The following is a 24,374-nucleotide window of genomic DNA, read 5'->3' as shown; positions in this document are numbered from 1 at the left end:
GGTTAAAAAAACAACAGTATTAACCGTTAATTTCAGGCCCTGTGATTGGACGTCCACAGCCACGGTCACACAAACCGACTTTAACAGGTTACTAGTATGTCAATAACTAAGTCTAGTGGGTAACGGACTGTACGAAATTTGGCGCTGGTGCAAAAGGGAGGTGGGTAACGTTAGTGCTATTGAAAAACTGTTTGGCTTGGGGATAAAAGTGGCTAAAGTTACTTCCATCTCTGCAAATGAGATGATTTATCGTATCTTTTTAGGCCGGGGGGAGGGGAAAAAGAAAGAAATTGAATTTTCTTTACCGGACCCTTTACAAGATCCCCCCTCAAAACAATATCGTACAGTCCCTAAGGCGGTGAAACTTGAAGCGGGCAAACTCCATCAGACGTCGACCGCTCTAACAGAAGGCGATACCCTCAAGGCGGGCTTTTTCGTCCATCAAACTGAAAACTAGTGAATTTTAACTGCTCAACTTTCCTTCAGGGTAACAGTCCAGCTTCTCATGTACGTTTACGTTGTTTGCAGTCTTCACCAGAATTATTTGTAGGCTGAAAAATAGAATAGAAAATGCTATTTGTCGAAGGTCGTAGGCTACAAGTACAGTTTATATCTAACCAAGGAGGATTAATCTAACAAACAATACATAGCCCAAATACTGAAATAGTTGGCCGACCAACCCTCGAATAACTCGTAACTCCGGAGTTTGATTCTACTCGGGCCAGCAATGTTCAGATATTTATGATAAATCAACTCTAATACCTGGCTTTTCGGCAACAGATGGCCATGCATATGTCCCGAGTTTCTTCTGTCCTCTGATCTCCCTAAATATTTGTAGAGAGGACAGAAGAGGCCAGGGGTCCCTCCCTCACAAAACCAATTCTTGTCCGCTTCCTTCAGTTGCTAGGGGACTGTACAATATTCAGTGGAGGGGGGGGGGGGGGGGCAATACCATTTGCTCATCAGTTCACTGAGTTCATTTTAACCACTGAACTGGTAAGAGATCACTTTCAGACTCCAGGTGAAAGTGACCTCATTATCATTATCAAGACGTTCAAACTATTAAAGTATCACTTTTCTAATGCGTAAATTGACAGAAATTGTATTTCCTTTACAGAAAGATGGACCTAAATCTATTGATTGAACAAACGGCACAACTAAACTTATCATGTGACAAACATCCACAGTGTTTTGATGAAGAAGTATCAGAATGGATTTCCAACAACTGTCCCGATTGGAAGAAGCCAAACGTTAGGAAGACGTACATGATTCCACCCACCTTTCATGACATCCAACCGGACAATAGAGGGGATCTCACGGAAAAACGTGTTTTTGACACGTTGGAGAAATTTGGGGGTAAAACAGAGCAACCGATGTTCGTTGTACATTCTCATAAGTTTCACGAGCTCTTTCAGAGTTTAGAGAAGGGAAGTGTGAAGAATGACGACGCGTATTGGTGTAGAGGAGAAACGGACTTTGTAATCGTACATCGAACATTAGGCATCATATTCCTCCAAGTGAAGGCTGCAGCTAACAAAACTGCCCGTGCATATGAAAAGGCAAAGGAGCAACTCGAAAAAGATCAGGAGTCTTTGACCATCTTAATAAAGCGACTTAGCACCGGTGAACTTCGTAGGAAGGAAGAAAAGAAGATTGAACAACTCGGCCTCAGTGAAACCGAAAGAAAGAAAGAGGACAGGAAAAAGCAACTCATCCTCAAAGAGCTCGGAAGGAAGGTAGAAGCTGAGATGAACACGTATCCTGGCTTCGTTGTCATGCCAAACTGCCCTAGAGACAAGGCTGGAGGGAGACCAGGCTGTTTCAGAGAGGACATCGATTCAGCGGAACACTTTGAGGAGTGGTGGCAGAAGAACATGCACAGAGCAGAAGAGTTTTCCCAGGACATGTATGAGCTGATGGCTATATGGTATGACAAAACATGCACCCTTACACAACTACACACACATTGGATATCATTTGTTGTATATGTAAGCAATAAGCATTTCAAATGGTTAGGCGTAATAACTTAAAGTGACACTAACAGTGCTCAGGGGTTTTTCTAGAAAAAATTGCAAGGGGGAGCATTGCAACAGAGCGGAGACTTTTAAGTTAAAATTGTGCATTCTTTGGCTTCCAGAGGGGCAAAATTACTGTCAGACAGCTCACAGTTAAAAACTGTGGCCACATGTGACCTAGAACTAGCATCCCTGGTCAATCAGAATTTTATGCTTGTCAGAGAATCTGCTCCCCAGGGTAAGGGGGCGCATAGTCAGGGTATGAGGGCACTCTGCCCCTGTTCCCTTCTTTAGATGAACCCTTGGACTGCTGGTAACTGTGGTAAGTCATTTTATGAAATCAATGCAGCTCTCGAAATTGATTTTTGAGAACAGGTGCACTGGGGTGTTGCCTGAGTATCATCTGTTAGTTACAGGCTCTGCCTTCACAGAACATTGTGATCATGAAGGCAGGGCCTGTAAGTGTAACTAACAGGATGATACTCAGGCTAGCACTGGTGTACGTGACATAAAAATTTAGCTGCACAGAAATAATTTTGGGTGTCTGTGCAACATTAGATAAAGTATAATGTCGGCAAAATGTGATTACAAACCCTACTGCTTAATCTGTACTAGTAATTCTTTAGGTAACTTCAAAACTTTAAACAAGTGATACATACTGTAAAAGTACAGCACAGGTTATATTGCCTTTTCTGATACTTCAATTTCAAGAATATTCTGTATACTAGTGTACAATAGTACCTTCACAGAAATGTCTAGGTGCACCCAACGTCAAAAATTAGGTGCACAGATTATGTGCACATGTACCCAGTATTTCGAGCCCTGTACATGTACCTCAAATCTGAGTACAGGTGGACTAGTGCAGCATGAGTATTATTAGTAGTATCCAGTATTTTGATGCTGCCGGGGTCCCTGACACAGGGGTGGGCAGCAGTCGGCAAGTCTTTAGACCATTCCGGATCCTCCACGCGGCTCTGTCCAGGGGGTTTACGCTGGTCAGACCCCACACCCTAATGTCCTTCTTAGGATGAAAACATTTATCCAAGGACATAATATACAAGGACTGATTAATCATATTCATGTCTTGTCCATGATGCAGGTTTGTCGGCCCTCGTGTCCTGAAGGAGTCCTGTCTGCTGGGACATGTGATCGACAGGAACCACAGCAAGCTCATCAAACTGACGATGGATCAGCTGGGAATCATGACAGGGGACGTCCCAAAGCAGGACATCGCCGGACCTGCAGGCAGCGGCAAGACCTGGTTACTACTGGAGAAGGCAAAACAAGTCGCAGGTAAACTCAGGGGAAATGAACGAATCCTGATCATGTGTTTCAATAAACCACTTTCTCTGTACCTGGCCAAGGAGTTCCAAAGGTTCCCAAATGTGGTTGTCAAAACATTTGTTTCCCTCTTGATGGACATATGTGGAGAAAGTGTCTATTTGGATGTGCTAAGTGACTATGAAAAAAAGAAACTTGTTGATGATTGTGTTCAAAAACTGATGCAGGCATATTCAGACCCGACATACAAGTATGAACATGTGTTTGTAGATGAAGGTCAGGATATGTATGGTAGATGGATGGACCTTGTTGACTTACTGCATGCAGACAGTGATGAAGAGAGAAGGTACAGGTGGGTTTTCTTTGACAACAACCAAAGCGTTCACTTTGGAAGCAAATACAGCATTCCAACAAAGATCATCAAGAATGCAAAGCTAATGAATAAAGTCGTCCGCAACACCGCCAACATCTTCCAGTGCTCCCAGAAGTGCTTGTCTGCATCTGTAGGCGCAGAACTAGCCCATGGTATTGTTGGACTACCTGTAAAATGGATAGACAGCCTCCCTGCTAGTACCCAGTGGCTATCTTATGATTACTACTTGCAGAAGGGCGTCGAATTAGTGAAACAGGAAATAGCTGACCTGGATAGTAAGTTAGTGCTAAGGTCTGACATAGCTGTTCTCACAAGTGACAAGAACGAAGGTTTCGATGTGGGTACAGAATTGGCGCGTAGATTCAACATCCCAGTACAAAATGCGGAACAGGCCATTCGCTCTCCAGACAGGTCTTGCATCACTGTTGATAGTATCAGAAGGTTCAAAGGGCTGGAGAGAAAGGTCGTTATCTTGTTTGATCCACCTCTTGATGACGAGTGGAGCATGGACCTAAACTATGTGGCGATGTCTCGGTGCTTCTGTCTTCTTATCATTGTAACCACCCGAGAAAAGAGACGAAGTTATGAAGAGTTCACACTGGAGTTGAGAGAGGGCAGGCAATGGCCGCATTATTGACTTATGGTAGCTGACATTTGATTTTGTCATGTTAGGTCAGTGCTATCTTTGCAGTATCACGTGTACAGAGCTTGATATTTAGATTTAGTTGACATCATAAATAAATTACATTCGTCGAGGGCTCTTCTTTTAATCCCTTCTATATATAACCCTTGCACATTGTTCTCAACAAAGAATACCCACCAATACCTTACCATGCTAACGTTGAACTTCCTCTACAAACACCTGTACATCACATGGTCAGGATTCATATAAGGAAAAACAATGATCAGATCTTAACAAACAGTTTGGAACCTTTTAAACACTCATAAGTGAGAATATGCCTGTGATGATCTCTGTCTTTTGACAAGTGTAGCAGATACTGATAGGAATTATATATCATCCATTTGAGGTTGTACAAATGATGATTTATGTTACATGTAATTAAATGTATACATAGAAGTCAATGACAAGATGAGATTTCTGTTGAATGAATATATATACATGTACCATTGTGCCAGCATTGAGAGTATCATCATGTTGCTTGACAATGACTGCAGTGCTGTACTGTGTGTTTAGCTTTAAAGACTTTATATTCCGGATTTTGCATATTGCCCATAGTGCTACGGGTACACAAGCATTGATAATGATATCATGACTGTATTTTGTAATTTGACAACTTTGCTAGGTCTCTGCTTAGCTGGCTGTTTGAAAATGGAGTTTAAGAATCATAGAAAAGTCAATGGTTATTCTAGACTGCAAGGTTTTATATTTACATTGTGTATATAAAATAATACAGTATAACATTTGTTAAGATTGTAATTTTCTAGTTTTATTCTTGGACCAAAACAGTAGGTGCTAACCCTGGCCCTAATCCAATCTGATTGTGACAAAGCAAGTATGATATCAGGTGATAATGTGAAGTTTGCATATGTTGTCTGATGCAGATGTCATGCCTACTCGATGTAATAGTACTCTGTTTAAAAAGTGTAAAAGATCAGCTATTTTGTTTAACTTTCCATGTTATGGACATATATAGATGAGCAGAAATGAATATGTGAGTTTATCATCAAAATGAGTTAGGTGACCTAGCCTACTTAGCAGACTTTTTTCTTATTTTAGCTATCATGCGCCAAATCATTGTATATCGGTTCTTACTCAGTTACTGTATCTGGTTTCTGATAGTCTGCCTACCATATTGCATAAGCCTGCTATCACTTGGCAACTTGAATGCAAGGGGGGATTAAAAATGCCTTTTCGAGTCCCTATTAGTATTACATACATGCGAGAAATGATATTAAGCATGTTCACACAGGTAACTTACAACTTGCAGTATAGTACTGGCTCAACATGTGTACTGTCAAGAGGTTCATGAGTTTACTGATACTAGAAGTCCATGCCAATTGTTCCCATGCGTTATTAGTTTGCCTTTGACGAGCAGGCTTACACTTTACAGGAGGTGGAAATACACTAAACCTGTGTGCAACATGATTTTGCTTGTGCAGTGTTTTGTTTAGGAAAGCTTCATGTATGCATTCATGTATTGTAAATAATTCTGATTATCAGGCAGTGACAGCATAAATGGTGAGAATGTAGGGTACAGCTTATAAATAACATGTAAATAACAGGCAAGCTTGGACATTTAGCCACCTATGTACTTACATCTAAAGAAACAAGACTAAAATATACTGAAGTAAAATTAGTTGTGTTTGTAATCTTTACTCTTCTTTGAACGCATCTTCTCAACAATCATTACATACAGTTGTAAGAAGCTATCTGATTGGTCAATGGTAACTTGCAACTGTTACATGTTCAGTCTTCATTAGTCATTGCAGTTCAACAATGTCTGTGCTGAACATAACAAACCTCAGTTTTTCCTCATTGGTAAAACGGAACATTTCAGAAATGCAACCTGTAACCTCTCAGTTTGTTTACTGTCATAAGATTTCGCGACTTGACAAGATTTTGGGACCCAGAATTTACACATCCTAAATATAGATTGCACCCTGGCTGTCAGAGCTTATTCCTTGTAAGTTGTAGCTTTACGGAGCATCTTTACAGTAACTGTAGTACTGCAACTGACCAATAGAGGGCGCTTTTCATACTGAAATTCACAGAGTTCATGAGGACCACATCACTGCATTTCCTGCTGTTCTTCTGTTGTTTTCCTGTTTCCTTAACTCTCTTGCTCAAGGTTAGGTGAGTAATAAACAAGAATATTATTCTCAGGGGCTAATGCAAAAACTGATGCAAATCTTGTATGAAAAGAATGTGTTCTATATGTTTTTCTTCTCTTTATGTATAGATATGATTTCTCCGCACATGATAACTCTACACTTGTCAGTATATTTCTGTTGGTATATTTCTGGTGGAAAGATATAAATTTATCTATGTACATTTGTTATACAAATCAATGCCTTGTCATACCTATATGCGCTGCATAACATAACCAACAAGTTACAGAAGATGAATTTATTTTTCATACACAGGAGACCAAAACCAGTTCACTCACCAGTAGCGATAGTTCAGGTTGATTACTAACATTAGTCTCCATTCTCCTACTACATGTAGTATGCAGGCTTGAATCCCTCAGAAAAGCCTTCCGGATCCGGGGGGCTGTGCTGAGGGTGTCAGGCCTGTGTAGCAGGATGACCGTCTCATGTTGTTACAAACATGTAATATACTATACCATCATACAATCATATAATTTGCTAAAAACAATAATCATGTAATATGTTGTAAAATATGCTAACAGCATTATATAATATTTATAAGGGCCTTATTAGATCATGGTCTTAATGAAGAGACCTACATGTTGGCATGTATGTATAGAAATATGACACAGCTACATGTATAATGTATATGTCATAAACATATTATTCTCATTGTGTTAAACATTAAAATACATGTACTACATATACACAAAAGTTGCTGACAAAATTATGAAACATTACTTTCCAAATACTGTCACATATCATGATACAATTAATGTACAAATGTAAGCAGTTGCACCAAAGCAGCGCTGTGTGCTTTTCTCATTTCATCATCATCATCATTGGTCAAGTTCCTTTTTAATATCATTTACCACTGCGCTGATATAACATTATTTATAAGCAAGCCTTTTCTATACATGATGGTCAAGACCCTGATCTACATTGGCTTTCTCATTTGCATAAATAGTAGCAAAATTAATAGAATACATTTTTAACGTATTCTCATCATGATCATAAAGTTTAAACTTGATTGTTACAGGCAAGTCTCTAACGACTCGAGAAACCTGGGCCAGACATAAGCAAGCAAGTCACAGGTAAAGCTATGAAATGAAATATCTGTGATTATAGGCATAGAAGAGATTAGGTGTAGCAGTCAAGCATCTGAAATACTGTCTAAATAAAGACACTGTGTCAGCGTGCCTGCATGGATGATAGGGGGTAATTCAAACATAGAATGTGGCTGGCAAACAAAATGTTGATGTCTGAATGTCCAGCATTTGACCAGCAAACGCAAGGGTCAGATAATATCAAACCCTAAGATACATTTCAAGTTCAATGTAGTTACTGTATCCATCTACAATGTGTTAGAAGAGCGACAGGGAAAATTGATTTATGTCAGTTTACTCTTTTTACTTGGGACATCACCGTGTGAGGAGTAATCTGTCTCATTTTGTCGTTTTAGATTTCCCTTTTGGGGAGCCATTTTTGCCTGGAATTCCTCAATCTGCCTATCAACCAGTTGTAATGCATTTCTTATTGATATGTCTGGTTCTTCTTCTTTGGTTTCATAGTAGCTTTGCAGTGAGTCATGAGTTTGTTCAAGACCTTTTTTTGCTCTTGTTAAGTACTCCATACACATTTCATCTGTAGCAGCATTCTCAACTACTGCATCAGAAGTCGATGCACAAGCTTCCTCTTTTGACTCAGACTCAGAGCTAATGTCTTGCTGATCAGTTTTTCTCTCCTTCCGGTGCCGTTTGCCCGTTCTTGGAGGCCATTCCTTCCTTTCCCTATCCATTCTGGCTACCTCTTTCTCAAGAAATTTTAAGACCTCGGCTTCGCAAGTTTCAGCTACCCTCTTATGAAATTCTTCTATCTCCTTCAGTCTTTCATCGTCATGAAGGTTTTCAGCATATTCTAACTTGTATATAATGTTTTCTTCTGAAAACTCATCGTCCTGATCTTTCTGTTCGCTAGATGCTGTATCTGTATGTTTTATCATGGGAAGGCTTGTACGACGAAACACATACAGGTGAGAAAAAGAGCATTCTACATCCTTTGTTACTATTATATCAACTTTGTACCTGGGGCCATCTTTCTGTGAGCAGTCACCAGGTACCTTGCAGACAATTTTGCCATAGTATATATCTGACATTGCATCCTCCTGATAACCAACAAAGTCTCCTTCCTGACAGTCGTCATTTCTTGACATCAGACATAACAAATCATCATGAGGGTGACCCTCAGGTATGACCTGCCCAAGTAAAGCTTGCCATTGGAAAGAGTCCTTTAAATCAAGCTCTGGAATGTGACATTCTGCGAAAACTGATCTGATATCTTCAGTCTGACTGCAATATATCAACCACTCCACAGTCACTTGCCTGGCACTGATCTGTTCTGGGTTGATGTGGAGCTTTGAGGATAACAGATTTCTGACACAGTCAGCAACACAATGGACAACCATGGGACCATTCCCTGGGTATGTACAGTGTCGAAGATAAATAGTTGTCTTTCCATCGTCATCATGGTCTACAAAATAAGAGACATCACGACAACTACCCTGCACTTCACTTTCGCCATTGATTCTTACAATACGTGACTGCAATGTACTCTTGCATATGAACTGTATAGTTTCCAATGTCTTTGAAACATTTTCTACTGAAACATCTATAGGATCATCATGAATGAAAGCATACTTGATAATACGGCAGATTCCTTCTGCAAACTCAACAGACTTTAGACGTTCTTGATAACAATTCACAAGAGGACAAGTGTTCCCCGAACAACATTCTATGGATGTGCCCTCTGCATAGACTTCTCTAAAAAGATCCCTTAATAACTTTGGTCTCGCTGTCTGGGGAAGGCACTTAACCAGGTTCCAGGGATGACCATTCACTCCACATTCCCTTAGATTGACAATGTGTACATCATGCAAGGTTTTCACACTATCCTCTAACCTGGGGTTGTGACTAACATACATTTCGTTTGAAGGATAGAGACGCTGAAGTTTATCTGGAAGAAAGATAGTTGGTAAATCACGAGGAAGTTGACCTTTACAGCCAGACAGAAGTTGAAAGAGAGCCCTAACAACAGTGCGTACATTTTCCCTCTCGTTTGGATGAAGATCCTTTGAGTGTGTTTGTGAGCTAATTTGTTCCAAGACCTGGCAGTACTGCTGTATGGTTGGTGACTCACTCATACCGAGGAACATAAAAAGTTTGTAGTACGGGCCAAATTGTAGAGGAATGCTGTACAGATAGGGCTGGATGTCTTTCTCAATATTTTTTGTCAGCTGATATGCATAGACAAACTGATCCTCGACTGGGACAATGGGGACATGCTTTAAACGTCTTACAGCATCATATCTGTCATGCTTTCGAATTTGAAACACTGCATACATTTTCTTAAGCACTGTCATTAGTTGCTCCTTTGCTGATTCAGAAAGTTCTTGAAGGCGACCTTTCTCAAGGCTTTTGCATATTTTGGTGCAATTATCAACAACAAGAGATACGTCTGGTTCTGTTCTCTCAATCAACTGAAGAATTGGTTCTGTCCAAACAGGCAGTAGACTGGCCACTGTCCAAACAAGGTCTTCATGAGATTTAGACACTCCCTCAACCAATGATATAGGATGTTGTTCTTTATCTGCATGTATCTCTCTCAGTATTTCGGCTGCTGGGCAACTTGGAATGAACTTGATTTTACTTAAAACAAAGAATTCTGCTGATTTCTCCCATTGTACAAGCTGAAAGCTACATGTACAGTCTATAATGAGTTTACTTTTGGTCTCCAGGTCATCCACAGAGTCATATGTTCCTGTTTCAAGTTCTTTTGCACACTTCTGTACTGGCTCTGGGAGTTTTTGAAAGAGTTCATTAAGAGATTTGTAGTCTCCCCTTTTCTTAAACTCAGTTCTCAAATTGTCTTTGATGAATTGAAGATGATCTAAGATCTGATTCAGAGGAAGATTGCATAGTGTACGAAGAACAGAGCGAATGTACAACTTGCCAAATGTTTCTTCTGTAAACCCTAACTTGTCATACAAGACAGCCATGCCTTTTTCTGCAAGCAATATTCCCTTGAAGCAAGTGAAAACATGGTTAGACAGTTCTGGGGAAACTTCATACCTCATCTTGAAGTAGCCAACCTTTCCTTTCTCTGCAACACTCACAACCTCACCACTGATTGTCTCAAAGATAGGTAAACTCTTAACTACCGACGACTGAGCTGAAACATTCATGGATGCCTTGAGGTAGTCAAATATACTACTGGAGTGTTTTTGCACTTCGTCTCTTGACACAAAGAATTGAGCAACCTTATCCGGCTGATCCAAGGTTGCCACACAACTCTTGGCTACATCTGTAGATGATGTAATATTCACATCAAGCTCCCTGCATCCCAGGGAGCGAAGAACTTCACACATTTTATTAAATGACTGATGGTACATGTATGTGTGGAAGGAAAAAACATCACTAGCTTCAGACAGTTTACACATGTCATTTGGATCTAGTGTTTGCAGTTCTGGTTGCTTTCCGCCACTTGTTGCCTTACTCTGATTACCAGTAGGCAGCATGGGCAGCACATAATGGTCCTTGAAGAGTTCTTGGAAATTGGGGGATTGATTACGATTTTGTTCTTCATTTATGAACTTCCAGAACTTTTTAAGCCAATCAGAGTTTGGGGGTTTGTCATGCTGAGCAGGGCCCATCATTCTTGCCAAATCATTGATTCTGAAGGCTTTAATAGCCTCTGTTCCTGACGGAAGTGCAGGCTTCAACAACTCCACAAAGTCATCATGCACGAACTGTGACTCATGACTGGGGACAAGAGAAGAGTAAGGTGAACAGAATTTTGGATTTTGGGCATCAAAGACCCTGAGAAGCCCATCTTTTGTTAGAAGGAGAGGGACAGAGTGCTCAGTAATGTCAACAGCAGAAAGGTTAAAATCTCTGAGAATGTAGTCTACTAGGCTGCGTAATGTTGTTGAATCTTTCAATGGCGTGTCACAGAGAGGCTGTACACGTGGTTCACAGTTGAGCAGAGCACAGGATTTTGATATCAAAAACGCAAGTACATTGCAAGGAGTCGTAGTTTTGAATTCAATATCAGAATTTCCCTCTATGAATCTACCTTGTAAGTGAGAATAGCTAGTCAGTTTGAAGCCAATGTTGATTAGGGCTGTTGCCAGATCATTTGAAATTCTACTCATCCCAAAAAAAGCACAATTCTCGTCACATCCTGCTGGATACCATTCAATGCATTTTTCCTTTACCACAGGCAAAATAGCATACTTCTTCACGAAAAGACACTTGTAAACGTCAATGCACATAGGTCTCCAATAGTCAGTGTTTGATGTGGTGATCTTTGGAAACATCTTGTAATAATTTGACAAACATTTTCTACGCATACATTCTTCATATTGCATTTGACTCAGAATGTACTGACATTCTGACAATAGTTCAGCATACGCGTGAGCCACAAGAAGTCGCAAAGCCTTATTCCAGTTGGAGTTGAAGTTGTCTTCGGACAAACTCTTCCAAATATCACGTCTGTTAGATGTGAGTGAAAAGCAGCCATTCATGTGGGCTGGAAGGTCTGTCTCTACTGATAATGGCAAAAAGGTAAATAGTTCCCCCTTAAGTGAAAATTGGTCTTCAGTTGGGTGCAATGTGGCAACTTCAACAAAAGGGACAAGACCTTGCTGTTTGCCTTCACGAGTGATGCTAAGTTCATAAGCTTCCTCATTTTCTTTGCCTTCATAAGGAACTTTCAACCATGTCTTTGATATTTCCTTTTGCAAGGCCTCTACAGCTAAGGTACTAGAGGTGTATGTGTTCTTTGTTTCTGCAGAAATTCTGAAGGTTACTGCCCCAGTAGTTTCATTTTCTTGGACTTCTTTTTTAGAAACACTGAAAAGCTCAATAACATTTTCAGGACTCTTGTCTGGCGGCAGGAAATAGAAAGACACTTTCTGTACGTGTTTGGTGAATAGGAGTACCTTTTCAGCATTTCGTTCAAAGTTGTCTACCAAAGTTTTAACGGTAGATGGATCAAAGGACTTTTCGGATATGGGCCTGTCATTGCTTTCAGATACGTTTTTCACCAACTCTTCTGTTCTCAATGGTAGTCTGAACAAGGTGCCATCAAAGTAGAATGGACTGCTTTCAGTATCACAGCCAAATAGATTATGAAATGGCTTGAACTGGTTGCTACGTGTCTGAAGGCACTTTGGATATTTCTCTAAATCAATGTCCATGCCTGGAGAGTTGTCCTTAACAACATCATATTTGTTTAAGTACTTTACATATGGGTCAAAGATTACATATCTTGAACCACTGATAAAGCAAGGTACATCTGTGAGGTGGTAAACTGAAGAAAACCCCAATCCAAATTTTCCAATAGTGCTGGTGTCTCCCTCTTTTGTGTGCCCACCCAATTTTGCAATGTTTTCAAAATCCTTTTCTGAAAACAACTTGTCATTGTATACCCACACTGCAGGTCCCTGCCATGGCTGCATGTCAGGTTGAAACAGGTTGTCTGTTGTTTCTGGTGCCTCCCTCCAGTCCAGCAGGACCTTCATCTCTGTTGCCTTGGCATCGTCGGCATTCTGCAGCATCTCGTAGAAGATCTGGTCATCTTGGTAATCCCGTAGGATGTTCCCCAGTCGATCTGTCACTTTCTCTCGTGGGCCACGGGCACGTGCAACAAAGTCACCTTCACAACAACATACAAGAGATGTTCAAAATGATGAATTTTGCTTGCTATTGCCTTTTTTTTAGTCGCATGGCATTAGACTGCACTTGTTGGAAATAATCTATTAGGTGACATTCTGATTGGCTTCTCAGAACTGATTTGGACATTGTTTATTGCTTATTGTTTGAAAGACCTCCATTAGTGAGAGTACATACATACATACATACATATATACAAAAGTCCTAATTTCATTAACTTTAATACATGTGCATGACTCTGTGAAATACTTTTTAGAATCAAAACGCTTTCTGAACAACGCACTTACTCAACTTATAACATTCATACTATCACTCACACTCCTTCACTAATTCACTTACACTCATTCTCACACTCACTCACTCTCACTCACTCACTCACTCACTCACTCACACACTCACTCACTCACTCACTCACTCATCACCCACAATTGCTCTCATGCACCCTTTTTTTCTCACTCACTATCATTCACTTTCATAATCATATCACTCACTATTGCTCACTCAGTCACTTACTAGCCAAGCTGAACTTACTAACTTAGGCAAGTCAGTGGCTCTAGATTTGCAACCATTTTTAATCTTAAAACAGTTTGATTCAAGTTTGCTATATCATCCATCATCATCATCTATCGGCCATCGGCCGGGATATTATCCATAGCCTACTGTTCAAACTGAAATTAATTATGATGTTATTAAGTCCAGTAATTCAAATATACCTAATAGATGTACACATACACATATCATTGTGTTTACCATAAAATACATAATAACTGTTGTCCAAATATTGTGGACGAACTTTATAGCAACATTACAAACCTGTTGGAGACTGCATTTCCAATGTTGTATCTGCCCTAGGCCTTGGTGCCGAACATGCAGATCCCAAAAACTACTCTGAAAGAGAACAAGTACTTTTGAGAAAAGTTTGGCATGACGGCAGCATAGTTGTTGGAATCGGAATTGAAATTTGTAAATCTATTTTTAGTGTAAAGTAATAAAGGTGAATATGCAATGATTCTGCAAAAAGGTCTCATTGAAGCATGATCTTAACAAGAACTGTTTATATGTTGGGGGCCTTCACTTTTCAACCATGGGCGGTTATTCTCCAAGCCGAGTTTTTGATCTGGGGGCTAGTAGTGGCTGCAATTTTAAAACCTTCCCTTCCTCCAGGAGGAGGGCAGGTAGCCTGTGTTTACAAAAGCTCTCGCTGGCAAGGTCAATGACCCCCGTCCCAGGCCAGCTGCTATAGGAGTGCGATTTAGTTGGGTCGAGGGCAGGCAGCTAGATGAATTTGGCCCCTAGCCATGGCGATGAATGTGACGGTGTTGAAGTGATGACTAGAAAACATGATATCGATTATGAAATAGCGGCTATGTAAAAGGGTAATATCGTCTTTCTTTTAAATGAGACCATCATCATCATGTCGGGCAGATTGCCCGGACTAAGGCTACTCTGTCCATCCAGACGCCACGGGCCGAGATAACAAACAATGCTAAATGAACTTGGCTCCTAGCCAATTTTAACTGTTCAGATCCAACAGTTCGTGACTTCTCCTGCGCTGATAATGATTTAGTAAACAAATCGTCAGTGTCATGCATATGTGTGCATTGAGCATAACTGCCATGGATCCCCTTCAGTATAAACAGCCGTGCAACACATTTGTCAAGTGATGTTACAAAATGATCTGTGGGCTGTAATATTGTACAACGTAAATCTGTAAAGACTGAGACAGACAGACCGACAGATCCGAAAACACAGCCTTCTAATTTTCTAGGCGAAGGTGAAAACGGAATGTTAACGGTATCTGTCAGTGCTTGGTTCTAATGGGCTTGGGTTCTTGAAGAAAATCAACACGACTCTTGAAGTAACGGAAATGAACTAAACGAACGGACACGGACCATGAACCAGCTTTCGCCCTATTTTATGTTGTATGTTGTAGGAATTGTATATTGTTGTACCATAAATATGTAATATGTTGATAGAGTTATTAGGACTCAAATGACTGTGTATCTCTGTTATATTGTATCTGACCCTTACCTCTTCCCTCATTACCTCAATGAAAAGCGGCCTGTGGGCCGATTTGAGCTTATCATGAATAAACAAAGGTTCAAACAAACAAACAATCAACTGGTATGATTTATAATTGATGAGACACACTCCTAATACGTCAGTCATAAACTTAAAATCATTTGGCCACTGCGTCGATGTCAGTCACTTTGTGGTCCTTAACTATATAGAAATCCCCAACACTGTGTTCTGCTACCTTAAGAAACCATGTCCTCATTTAGTTGCATTCTTCTTTCTGCCAGATTGGTTTCAATTAACTCGCATATCGAAAAAATCCCGGTTTACGCGAACTAACGTTAACGTTAACACGTCATGTATTAAATGTCAAGCCACGGCTAGACATCACCGGGCTCTATCGGCGGATATTGCCCCCTTCCCCTTCGTACGGAATGAAACAGTGTTTTGTGAATAGCAACAAAAAGAACTAGAGTGTATCAGCTTCAACTGAACATGCCACGGCTAGGTGGACTCGTACTAGTAGTATGATCCCCATAGACTCTACCAGTCTCCCCCGGTCGCTGGGAAAATAGTAGAAATTGGCCAAATAGAGTCAAATGTTTGAAGGGAGTTGGCTACGCAGAGAGGGTCAAGTTGCCAATTTGACACTCTCTGCGTAGCCGACTCCCTTCAAACATTTGACTCTATGATCCCCATACCATTGAGTAGAGTAGAGTCTTCGGTCAGGTAGGATTGCATCCAGTTTAGACCGCTCCTTTTCACCTCTTACACTGTGGGTAACGTTACAGAACCTCCTTGCCCATAGGATACCAAGGCCAAAGCATGCCCATATAAAGGTGTGTCTATCATTAAGCCCTGGCGACTACAGAAAGGGCGTATTTTGAATCCATATTTACAATAAAGGTTATTATTTTTTAAACAATCATAAACGCCCTTTCTGTAGTCGCCATGCGCGCCACGGCTAGTCTCGGATCAGGTTTGCGGATTTGATGGGGTGGTCTACAGGGGTGGGCTAGTGGGGTGGGCTACCTCAGCATCTACCCTTTCTGGACCTCAAGGCTGTGCATGGGGGTTTAGCATTGAATGGAATTTCCTTGAGGAAAAGATGGGTCACTCTGTGGGAGGGCCGGAGAGAATGCTTTATTTTGCTGAAGGATCATATTGCTTTGGGGATGCTACAGTGGGGGGTGGAGGTGGGCAATGAGCATACTGCATACATTTACATCGTGCAGGAGTTTGTTATCCACAGTTTTAGATTTTTAAACATGGAGGGCTATGTTCCCTGTTCCTTTATATGCACAGTCAGGCCAACAGGACAGTAGCATTGTGGCTACAAGAAAGAAATGAGCAACAAAAGAAACACTATACATTGTACAAACACACACACTTCCAACCCACACTCATGCACACTGACACACATAACCACAAATACATTGTACATTGTATGCAAGCACATGCATTCAGGTACATTTGTGTACATTCTAGTCTAAATTATGTGAGACATATGTTTTGAATTTTGTCAAACAAAGGCTCTCTCATTCCCTAGCTGTTGTATGCAACTTCCAGTTTATTTCCCCTTGTACCTCTTCCCTAAAATCCTAATTAATTGTATACTGAGTACTTAGAAGTTTGTTTATGATAAATGGCTTTTCTACCAGTCTTGGTGCTGTTACCTTCCCTCTAGCCCACCCACAGCTTGACCCAGATCCTCTTCAAGGAAATTCCATAAGAGGCCAAACCCCCATGCACAGCCTTGAGGTCCAGAAAGGGTAGATGCTGAGGTAGCCCACCCCACTAGCCCACCCCTGTAGACCACCCCATCGAATCCACAAACCCTCTAGGATCCACTTTGCAAACAACTATGAAATGATATAACGTTAGATACGCTAGAAACTGTGAAAAAACTCTACACAAACCCGGTGCTCTTTCGTGACACGTCGCTGGCAGGAAAATGGCAGCCTGACATCCAAACCAGCACTAGAGGTCCCAGAGGACCGCGATCGTCTGGAAACATATGTCCGCTCCCGGCAACTAGCAGCAGGAAAATTATAATCACCCGTCATGCTCAGCAAGGCCTCAGGTAGCCTCCTTTGCAGGCTTTCTGGTGGAGGTAAGGGGAGCGCGGTTTCGCGATTTTCAACATATCGGGGCCAGATTCTTTTGCTGGTGGCGGCATTAGAATTTTTCCGACAAAAGAACTTGGCTGATATGTTAAAAATCGCGAATTTATCATCACCCTCTCCCCCGAAAATAAATGCCGGTGCTAAACCAGAAAGTCTGCAAAGGAGGCTATCCCGCCCAGACTGATTGCAACAGATTACGTAAGGCGACGAAACAGGAAGTGGAGACAAATTATCAAGGAGTCAACAACCACCCCAGCGGGCGATTCTCTCAAGTCAAGGCGCTAGTTCGGCCCTCAAAGACCCTCAAACTGCAGAGTAGCATATTCTAACCGCTCAACTTCCCTTCAGGGTAACATCCCAGCTTCTCAGGTAGGTAACGTTATACGTGACTTATTTGTAGGCCGGAAAAATAGAACAGAAAAATGTTGAATAATTCTAGCCTCCTTCGCAGATATATTTGGAGGGGAGGTCTGGAGGATGTTTTTTTTAAATGAATGAATGAAGACCTTTATTGTACCAAGGAGGTTAAAATAGGACTTGATTGTGGCAGGGTGTACCAAGACCTCCTTGATTGTACGCACATACCCACTGGGTTCAGTACAGGTCACAACAGAAAACGTCACAGTTTGCAAATACATAATAAACAATGATAAGCTACATGTAGCACTAGTCTAATAATTACATGAATTTGGCCTCTTCTCGCTTCTTAGTAATGGTGTAAATATAGGTACAGGGTTTGTCTAAAGTCATTTAGTACTAGGGTATTTAACTATTGAAACAAAGAAGAAGTCTCCTGGCCCCCGGGATTTGAACCCGCGCCGAAACCAGGCAGCCAGATCACAGGCCACGCCCTAAACGAAACCTGACCAGGCTAGCCTGTATTTACACAAGCTCTCGACCCCCACTAGGGGGATGGCGGTTTAATACAGGACCGGCTGGCCACTAGGAGCGCGATTCATTAGAACAGACTGGTCTCTGAGTTGGAGGCGCTTGAACCTCACTGTTTAATAGTACGGGGGCCCCTACACCGGCTACCCTATTTTTTTTAGGGTCCCTCGGCGACATAATAAACTCCACCCTCGATAATATTGTCTTACAAAGTTAAAATGTGTCTGTAGGCTAGCCTCCGTTGCAGTCCTTTTCCCCGCAGCTTTTTTTTTTTTTCAATTTTTTTTGGGGGGGGGGGGGGGGCGCCACGTATCTGCTTGGGATCCCGTATCCGCCGTGCCTCTGTGTCCGCTATAGACCCTGTGTCCGCTGCTGGGGAAGGACTGCGTTTTGTCGCTTCCAGCAAAGGCCCATCAAAAATCACTTATCACCATTGCCATGGATGTGCGAACTTCCCGTAATAAACACGGCCAGCGCGGGGAAATCTTCATGCCCCTTTGAGCAGCGACAACGTTCTAACGTTTGCCGGGATGTCTTTTCAAAACACGACGGACGGACACCTAAATGAACGAACCTTTCGCATTTTTTCCTTCGTACATCCATCGAAGTTGCTATAATGATTTTGTGCTTTTCGTGCAAGGAAACGTGGCTCAAACATGTCTCACAAAGCGTGAGAAAGCTGCAATACTTTCTCCGCGCACGCTGCGCTAGACAATGGCCGATCATAATCTAACCCCTGACCCTTTGTTGTCTTCTCTGTCGTATAAGAAACACTCTAATTATAAGATCTCTTAGCTACGACGGCTGAATCCACAGAAGATATCAGCAATAGAAAGAAACATCAGGCCACATTTCAGACAATTTGTAACTCGACTTTGAAGACAACATGATAATCATTTGCAAGGTAGCATGCGTCACTTCACGTGGGCTTTGTGCAACGTAACATTTGAATTGCTTCTCGTGGTAGTGTGAATTACTTCTCCCGGTAGTGTTAATTACTTCTCGCGGATACATTAATTGCCTTTGCTGGAAGCGACAAAACGCAGTCCTTCCCCAGCAGCGGACACAGGGTCTATAGCGGACACAGAGGCACGGCGGATACGGGATCCCAAGCAGATACGTGGCGCCCCCCCCAAAAAAAAAAATTGAAAAAAAAAACACGCTGCGGGGAAAAGGACTGCAACGGAGGCTACTGTAGGCAGCCTCTGAAACAGAACTGACCATTATTTACTTTGTGGTAAAATATTGGGTCATGCAGTTGAAATTGATAATAAAAATATCAGCAAAATGTAACAAAAGTGTTGAATTAAATGGGTGGCGGATTTTTTGTTCCCAGCTCAATTCAGGTAGAAAGAAAGAGTAATTCTAGTGTCTGACTTGGTATAAACTCCTTCTTTTGTTGCAAATCCTTTAATAGTACCTTACTATAGCTGGTAAAGCACAATTAACTTTACTGGAGCCTGAAAGTGAAAGGAATATCGAACCAGTATAGCTCAAATGAACTCAATGAACAGATGAGCTACTCTTCCACTGGTCGTGACAGAGAGGACAGACGTTATGTACAGTATTTACAGGTTCATTGTACCGGGGAAGTTCCCCTAGCTCTTTTCATTTAAGTACATTGAACAGTGGACCACGACTTAATTCCTCGCCCTAGAGACTGCGACCCTTTCCAGTAGCGTGAGTCGGGTGAGCGACACAGCCAGGATTCGGTCTGATGGTCCAGAGGTAGGGTCACTGACCACTGGACTACACACGCTACTTTGAAAATTATCGCAATGGTCAAATATTGTACTGTTTATTTTAAATGCATTAATTGACAGAAATTGTTTTTCCTTTACAGAGAGATGGACTTTCTGATTGAACATACCGCACAACTAAACTTATCATGTGACAAACATCCACAATGTTTTGATGAAGAAGTATCAGAATGGATTTCCAACAACTGTCCCGATTGGGATAATCCAATCGTTAGGAAGACATACACGATTCCACCCACCTTTCCTGACATCCAACCGGACAATACAGGGGATCTCACGGAAAATTATGTATTTGACATGTTGGAGAAATTTGGGAACAAAACAGAGCAGCCGATGTTTGTAGTACATTCTCACAAGTTTCACGAGCTCTTTCAGAGTTTAGAGAAGGGAAGTGTGAAGAACGACGACGCTTATTGGTTTAGAGGAGAAACTGACTTTGTAATCGTACATCAAACATTAGGCGTCATATGCCTCCAAGTGAAGGCTGCAGTTAAAGCTGCCCGTGCATATGTAAAGGCAGAGGTGCAACTCAAAAACGATCAGATGTCTTTGACCTGTTCCTTAAAGCGACTTAGCACCAGTGAACTTCGTCGCAAGGAAGAGAAGAAGATTGAACAACTCAACCTCAGTGAAACCGAAAGAAAGGAAGAGGACAAGAAATTAAAAGACACCCTTAAGGAACTTGAAACGAAGGTAGAAGAAGAGATGTACAAGTATCCTGGCTTCGTTGTCATGTCAAACTGCCCAAGAGACAAGGCTGGAGGGAGACCAGGCTGTTTCAGAGAGGACATTGATTCAGCGGAACACTTTGAGGAGTGGTGGGAGAAGAATGTGAAGAGAAGAGGAGAGTTTTCCCAGGAGATGTATGAGCTGATGGTTATATGGTATGACGATTATATACACAATTACACACGCATTGTATCAGATAATCTATTCAGCTATTCAGATTTACAACATACATGTATGTGCAAGGATTGACATAACAAGCTAAAGTGACTTTCAAGATGTCAACCCGGCCCAGACTGTAAGGTTTGATCCACTCACACCTGGAAGGACCCCATCTCTTTTCGATAAGTGTGGACCCCGGATTTGAACGTAGGACCTCTGGGTTCTGGGCCTTAACTGTGTGAAATGTTTTTCATGGCGACCTCTTAGTATTGCAGCAGATATATGTTTTTGTATTGTTATTGTACTTCAGAAGTTGCCTGGGTGCCATCCAATTCCAATTACTACCAGCCTGAGGGTTCCCAATACTCGCTACCCTTTTTCACGGTAGCGAGTGTACGAGCCTCGTTAGTAATCAGATCGCGCACCCAGGCTACTTCAGAATTTCAGTTTTAACCATAAAAACACAAAAAAACTCCTTATTTTGATTCCCTCCCAAGGCGATATTGATTACAGTGTAAATGAAGGTGCGGTAAAGATACAGTAAGCAGATATTGAAAGGGAGGAAGTAGTAACATCCTCTAAATTGCCTCATTTTTCTGACCCCCAACCCTCCTATGATAGTATTGTGATGACAGTCAGAAAGATATGTATATCAACCCCAACAATGTAATTTTGTCTGCATGTTGTACCTCAAATCTAAATTAAGAATAACCAATGTTGTACTATTTAGTGAATATATCATAATCAATTTATGAAATACAGATATTATGAAACTCCATAAGGACATAAGAGTAGCAGTGTCACTAATATTAGCATGGTCACACGCTAGTGGGGCCAAAATTGACCTTGACCTTTGACTTCTCAATAACAACCCATATACCAATTAATAATTGTAATCGATCCATTCATTCTTTAACTAAGTTAACCGCAAAATGCAGAAAAATACACCCAGCCAGCCACTGGCCAAAAACTATGCAGCCATTTATCATGTCAGTAATGTTAGTAATTATCATATTCATGTAATTTTCGTATTGTCCATGATGCAGGTTCGTAGGCCCTCGTGTGCTGAAAGAGTCCTGTCTCCTGGGACATGTGATCGACAGGAACCACAGCAAGCTCATCAAACTGACGATGGATCAGCTGAGCATCATGACGCAGGACGTCCCAAAGCAGGACATCGCCGGACCTGCAGGCAGCGGCAAGACCTGGCTGCTACTGGAGAAGGCAAAACAAGTCGCAGGTAAACTCAGGGGAAATGAACGAATCCTGATCATGTGTTTCAATAGACCACTTTCTTTGTACTTGGCCAAGGAGTTCCAAAAGACTCCAAAGGTGGTCATCAAAACATTTAATTCCATCTTGAATGACATAAAGGGAGAAAGAGTTGATCTTGATAGGCTAAGTCCAGATGAAGAAAAGAAACTTGTTGATGATTGTGTTCAAAAACTGAAGTCGATGCAAGCAAATTCACACAAGTATGAACATGTGTTTGTGGATGAAGGTCAGGATATGTTCGGTATATGGATGGACCTTGTTAACTTACTGCATGCAGACAGTGATGAAGAGAGAAGGTACAGGTGGGTTTTCTTTGACAACAACCAGAGTGTTCACTACGGAACCAAATACAGAATTCCAAAAAAGATTATCAACAATGCAAAACTGATGAATGTAATTGTCCGCAATACTCACAAGATTTTTGAGTGCTCCCAGAAGTGCTTGTCTCCTTCTGTAGGCGCAAAACTAGAACATCGTATTGTTGGACTACCAGTAAAATGGATAGACAGGTTGCCTACTAGTACCCAGCTATCTTACGATCACTGCTTGCAGAAGGGAGTTGAGTTAGTGAAACAAGAAATAGCTGATCTCGATAGTAAGTCAGTGCTAAGGTCTGACATAGTTGTTCTCACAAGTGACAAGAATGAGGGTTTCGATGTGGGTACAGAATTGGCGCGTAGATTCAACATCCCAGTACAAAATGCGGAACAGGCCATTCGCTCTCCAGACAGGTCTTGCATCACTGTTGATAGTATCAGAAGGTTCAAAGGGCTAGAGAGAAAGGTCGTTATCTTGTTTGACCCCCCTCTTGATGACGAGAGGAGCATGGACCTAAACTATGTGGCGATGTCTCGGTGCTTCTGTCTTCTTGTCATTGTAACAACCCGAGAAAAGAGACGGAGTTATGAAGAGTTCACACTGGAGTTGAGAGAGGGCAGGTAATGGCCGCATTATTGACTTATGGCAACTGACATTATTTGATTTTGTCATGTTAGGTCAATGCTATCCGTGCAGTATCATTGATTGTGTACAGTACAGATCTTGATATTTAGATTTAGTTGACATCATAAATAAATTAATCTATAAAGGGCTCTTCTTCTCATTCCTTCAATACATAACCCTAGCACATTGCTCTCAACAGAGAATACCCACCAGTACCTTATAATACTAATTTTTCTTCTATGAAAAACCTGTAACGTTATATCACATGGTCAGGATTCGTATAACAATGATCACTTTAAATTTGGACAGTTTGGAACCTTATAAACACCCGTGACCAATCCAATTGAGAATATGCATATAATAGCCTGTCTTTTGACAAGTGCAGCAGATATGAATATAATTATCCATATAAGTTCTTACAAATGATAATTTATGATTGACGTACGAAATGTTTCTGTATACATGAAAGTCAATGACAAGATCAAATCTGTATTGAATGAGTTTTCCCATCTATATAACTTACTTGTAATTGAATATACATTTTTGTTTATAGTGACATATACATGTACTAGTATTGTGCCAGCATTGAGAGTATCATTATGTCGCTGCACAATACATGCAGTGCTGTATCATGTGTCTAGCTAAGACTTTACGTAAAATGTACATTCCAAATTTACATATTGCCCATATTGCTACATGTACACAGGTATTGATAATGATATCATTGACTGTATCTTGTAATTTGACAACTTTGCTAGGTCTCTGCATAGTTGGCTGTTTGAAAGTGGAGTTTTAGAATCATAGTAAAGTCAATGATTATTCTAGACTAGCCTCCGATGCAGATTCCTCCCGGCTGTTTTCTTTTACAAGTTATTGTTTTTATACTATTACATTTTTTTCTTATTGCTTCCCGGCCAGCAATAAGAAAAAAATGTAATAGCATAAAAACAATAACTTGTAAACAAAAGCAGCCGGGAGGAATCTGCATCGGAGGCTAATTCTAGACTGCAAGGTTTTATATTCACATTTTGTGTATAGTCTGTATAACCCAAATTCTAGCTGTCCAGGGCTGTAATGGCCCCTCCCCAGCTCCTTGCCGGTTACGGGCGGCTGTGTGTATAAGAAGTACATAACATTTGCTCAGTTTGTAATTTTCTTTTTGGACCAAAACAGTAGATCCTAACCCTAACTCAATCTGTTTTTGACAAAGTAAGTACTCTTGTACCTCTATGATGTTAGGTGATAATGTG

General features: G+C 41.2%; 1 protein-coding gene and 1 long non-coding RNA gene across 4 annotated transcripts; one reads left to right on the top strand and one right to left on the bottom strand.

Annotated features, from left to right (window-relative positions):
• The first annotated feature begins 238 nt into the window (after positions 1 to 238).
• On the top strand, positions 239 to 24,026 carry LOC136428793 (uncharacterized). Of its 3 annotated transcripts, none has more exons than XM_066418556.1 (3): positions 239 to 507; positions 1,118 to 1,927; positions 21,954 to 24,025. In XM_066418556.1, the coding sequence occupies exons 2-3, from the start codon at positions 1,122 to 1,124 to the stop codon at positions 23,122 to 23,124; spliced, it is 1,977 nt and encodes a 658-aa protein (XP_066274653.1). In that variant the 5' UTR covers positions 239 to 507; positions 1,118 to 1,121; the 3' UTR covers positions 23,125 to 24,025. The 3 variants fall into 3 exon arrangements, with proteins under 3 accessions (XP_066274653.1, XP_066274645.1, XP_066274661.1); XM_066418548.1 differs by lacking the exon at positions 21,954 to 24,025 and adding an exon at positions 3,115 to 4,717 and having other exon boundaries at positions 248 to 507; XM_066418564.1 differs by lacking the exons at positions 239 to 507; positions 1,118 to 1,927 and adding exons at positions 17,351 to 17,740; positions 20,103 to 20,903 and having other exon boundaries at positions 21,954 to 24,026.
• On the bottom strand, positions 5,980 to 17,295 carry LOC136428809 (uncharacterized). The gene is made up of 3 exons (XR_010754663.1): positions 17,165 to 17,295; positions 14,043 to 14,117; positions 5,980 to 13,212 (listed from the first exon to the last, which is right to left on the bottom strand). It is a non-coding gene; the product is annotated as an uncharacterized lncRNA (long non-coding RNA).
• Positions 24,027 to 24,374: the final 348 nt, after the last annotated feature.

Source organism: Branchiostoma lanceolatum, chromosome 1 (assembly GCF_035083965.1).
Source record: "Branchiostoma lanceolatum isolate klBraLanc5 chromosome 1, klBraLanc5.hap2, whole genome shotgun sequence".
NCBI classification, from domain to species: Eukaryota; Metazoa; Chordata; class Leptocardii; order Amphioxiformes; family Branchiostomatidae; genus Branchiostoma; species Branchiostoma lanceolatum.
The sequence above is the reverse complement of the archived record's forward strand: the minus strand, read 5'-3'. Positions and strand labels throughout refer to the sequence as shown.